The sequence below is a fragment of the Austrofundulus limnaeus genome, unplaced genomic scaffold, assembly GCF_001266775.1.
Source record: "Austrofundulus limnaeus strain Quisiro unplaced genomic scaffold, Austrofundulus_limnaeus-1.0 Scaffold3, whole genome shotgun sequence".
NCBI lineage: Eukaryota > Metazoa > Chordata > Actinopteri > Cyprinodontiformes > Rivulidae > Austrofundulus > Austrofundulus limnaeus.
Window position 1 is genome coordinate 6,045,156 of NW_013952405.1, and position 3,981 is coordinate 6,049,136.

The 3,981-nt window shown below is 42.5% G+C and overlaps 1 protein-coding gene across 1 annotated transcript; it reads left to right on the plus strand.

The window, feature by feature from the left end:
• The first annotated feature begins 233 nt into the window (after positions 1-233).
• On the plus strand, positions 234-3,400 carry mipa (major intrinsic protein of lens fiber a). Its single transcript, XM_014019484.1, has 4 exons — positions 234-969; positions 1,065-1,229; positions 1,357-1,437; positions 1,520-3,400. The coding sequence occupies exons 1-4, from the start codon at positions 610-612 to the stop codon at positions 1,703-1,705; spliced, it is 792 nt and encodes a 263-aa protein (XP_013874938.1). The 5' UTR covers positions 234-609; the 3' UTR covers positions 1,706-3,400.
• The last annotated feature ends 581 nt before the right edge of the window (positions 3,401-3,981 follow it).

Here is a 3,981-nt window from a genome sequence, read left to right on the forward strand (position 1 = left end):
TATTACTTCTGAAGCTCTCTAATTTTTACATTGCCCTTTAAACCTGCAAACTGCACGTCCAAGTTCAGGGTTCTCCTCACAACTAGCAAGAGAAGGGTTAAACGACTGTGTTTTGATTTGTAGTATTGTGCCCTGACCCCTCCCCCTTGGCTTTCTGTGGCGACGGTCATGACATTGGGGTGTTATAAAAAGGCCTCAAAGATCCCCCCCTGCTCCGATAAAGAGGCTCAATGTCTGCAGGACATGCTTAACGTTTGTCCACTCCTGTTCTTTTCCTGACAACCCGCACGGCTGGAACATAGATGCACAGAGACCGGCACTCTGCTCCTCCCGGGAGCAATTTATGACAAAAATTAGCRTCAATTAGGAAGAGCAGAGTGTATTTTTTCAGTTACGTGTTGAACTGTTTACGTGTTGTTTGTGTTTCAGTTTAGAGTGGCAGRTTTTTTGTTGTTTGTTTGTTTGAGGGGAAATTTGTGCTTTTTTGTTGTTTCAAACAATTCTAGTGGARAAACACCATCTCCCTTTAGCTGAGTAGTTCTTTTATCTTCTGCTGATTTTCAGCCCCTTTCAGCTGTTTAGAAGTTGCTTTTTGGATTGTGTGGCACCATGTGGGAGTTCAGGTCAATGTCGTTCTGGCGGGCGGTGTTCGCCGAGTTCTACGGCACCATGTTCTTTGTCTTCTTTGGGCTGGGTGCGGCCCTCCGCTGGACCACCGGCCCCCTCAATGTTCTTCACGTCGCTTTCTGCTTCGGGCTGGCGGCTGCCACCTTCATCCAGTCCATYGGCCACATCAGCGGAGGACACATCAATCCAGCGGTCACTTTCGCCTACCTGATCGGCTCTCAGATGTCCCTGTTCCGGGCTTTCTTCTACATCGTAGCTCAGTGTCTCGGGGCCCTGGCTGGTGCTGCTGTCTTGTACGGGGTCACGCCCAGCAACATGAAGGGCAACTTGGCTCTGAACACAGTAAGATCAGCTAGAAATCGACATGACGATGTTTGATTTGAATWCCTCCAAAAGCTCACGTCCTTCCATGAATCGTTTCTGATTTTCTGCCCCAGCTGCAGCCGGGCATCAGCCWGGGCATGGCCACCACCATTGAGATCTTCCTCACCCTCCAGCTTGTGGTCTGCGTCTTCGCTGTGACAGATGAGAGGCGTAACGGACGCCTGGGCTCTGCCGCTCTGGCTATTGGCTTTTCTGTTCTCATGGGACATCTTCTAGGGGTAAGAGTCAACCTGCRGTATAAAAATCTTACAACAGCTCTTGAGCTTCGCATGAGGATAAACGTATAAACTGTGCAGCWCCTCAGATCATGTCAGCTTTGAACTGTTTTCTCTTCTTGTTTTGCAGATGTACTACACTGGAGCAGGAATGAATCCTGCCAGGTCCTTCGCCCCYGCTGTCCTCGTCAGGAACTTTGCCAACCACTGGGTAAGATCCGGAACCGCTTTTGCAAATTGTGGCCGTCAGCTTCGTCCACCCTTCACTGCTCTCTGCTTTCTCCCACCCCCAGGTGTACTGGGTGGGGCCCATGATTGGTGGAGCTATAGGAGCCCTGCTGTACGACTTCCTGCTGTTCCCCCGTATGCGTGATCTCTCGGAGAGGCTCGCCACGCTGAAGGGCACCCGGTCCCCAGAGGCTGAGGCCCAGCAAGAGACCAGGGGGGAGTCCATTGAGCTCAAGACACAGGCCCTATAAGCCTGGAGACAAAGATTTTGGCTTTCTGACCCACCCAAATCCTGCGCCTGTCACGCCTGACTCTGCACCCTCAGATCCTGGTCCATCCTCAGCTCACACACTGTTTTTGCACACATACCTCCTCCCCCTTCCTCCACACAAGCTAAGCTAGATTTCAAACCCCTCTGCATCTGTATCTGGACCACAGTTGAAAGGGCAACCACGGCCCTGAATGTCTTATTTAGTTCCACTTCTACCCACCCATCTCTCCTCTTTACCCCCTTTGGAACACAGGACAAAGATGGAGGGTTAGAAAAGAACTGAAGGAAGCCCCCTGTGGTGTGAGGAGTCAGTTCCACATGGCTCTAACTGCTCTGGACAGGGGCTCATTGTTTCTATTTTATTTTATTTCATTTTGTTTCCTCTCTTTTTTTATTTTGCAGTCTGCTAGGAGTGAAGCTACATTAGAGCAGTGGACTTCTGCATGCTTTTCCATTTTTGATCCGGTGTGATCTTGCCGTTTGTTCCGTTTCATGAACTTTGGATAAATGACGTGTCAGTATTGTATTTTACTTCTATTTTTTTTTAGCTGTATGTGTGTGTGTTTATGCACGAGGGTGATAGTGACACAAAAGAACAAAAAAGACTGAATGAGTGCGCCTGCATGCCTGTGCACACGTGTACGCTTGTGTGCTTGTTTTAATTGATAAATTTTTTCAATTTCCAATGTCATGATGTCTGTTTTTTTTTACTTTATATACAAGGGTTTATTTTTTTTAATATGGATCCACTGCATGGTGTCATCTCTTTCTCACTAATACCACAAAAACTCAGTTTAAAAGTTCAACAAGTTTTATGTTTACAGCGATCACATTTTCCTATCAGATAAATAACTTTACAAGACTTTAGGTCTGTTTCAGACCGTTCAAACTTTATGAAGTGAAACACCCATATTATAATGAAAAAGAACAAAAGTAAACAATAATTAAAACAAAGTAGGTATTTAAAACTAATCTTTAGCTATAACTCATAGTTAGCTGTTTAAATTTGAATTGTCACTTGAATTTGTTACTTTAAAGCTTTATTGGAGTTGACTTCCTTTTTCTTTGACTTTTAACCCTTCAATTTTCACATCTGATCACAAAAACTTTAAAAATGTTTCAAAATCACACAGAAAACATAAGCAAAACGTGTGGTTTTTTTTTTTCATTTGATCGTTTAATATTTTCACAACTTATTTTTCACACACCAAGCTCATGAGAGTAACATGTAAAACAAGGAATTCATGTTGACCAAGTTTTATTCCACATGAAGTTCTTCTTTGGGAGTCTGTTCTGCTCTCTGCTGATTGGCTTTTATTGATTGAAGCAAAGTTCAGTTTGATATTTGAGAGAAAATGTACATTTTCAGTGCGTCTGTACAGGATGCTCAGTGTGCACTTTGATTTTCTTGCGGTCTACAAGAACAAACTTTGAATTTAAAGATTCGTTTTCTTCACCAGTCTTTCTTTTATGGTGAAGCTGATGTCACGTTCTACGGGATGAAGGGAAGGGCTTTCTCTGAACTAAACAGCATTTTCAGTGTGATTTTCAGGATATGTATCACGTTGAACTTAATGATGTTAAAATCCAAACTAGGGTTCTAATGTAGGCTTGATGATGTAGTGTAAAGTTTTATTTTTGTAAAACAAAATCTGATTATAGAAATTTAAAATACTGCCTTTGCAATGTCTCATCTTTGGATAATAAACTGTGGGAGTGATGCCAATCATCCACTTTGATATTAGGCATTTTCCCAGTCAAAATACTGATGAATCATTAATTTTTTTATAAAAGAAAAATCTAAAAATATCCAAATTCAAAGTACTATTTTTTGTGTTCTTTTAGGTTGTGTTTAAACCAGTCGTTCCCAGACTTTTCAGCTTTTGACAGACAAAATAGCAGCAGAGACCTGTGCCCCTGGGTGATAAACATGGATATCAGATCAAATAAACAAAGACATAGTAACAATATTAATTATGCCAACTTCATCCATTTTTAAGTACACTAACCTCACTCTTTAACAATTAAAGCAAAGAAAATGTTGTTAGTGGTCATTTTAAAAGGGGCAATATCATGTAAAATCATCTTTTTTGAGTTTTATATCATGTTATAATGTAATACTCTCATAAAAAACATGCCCAAAGCCTTGCTCTGACTCATTCATGCATGTTTGAGAAATCCTGCAGCATTTTTAGGAAGCCATGCTGAGGAGCAAAACGACAGGTGGGGACTAGAAACGCCCCTGGGATGTGTCTT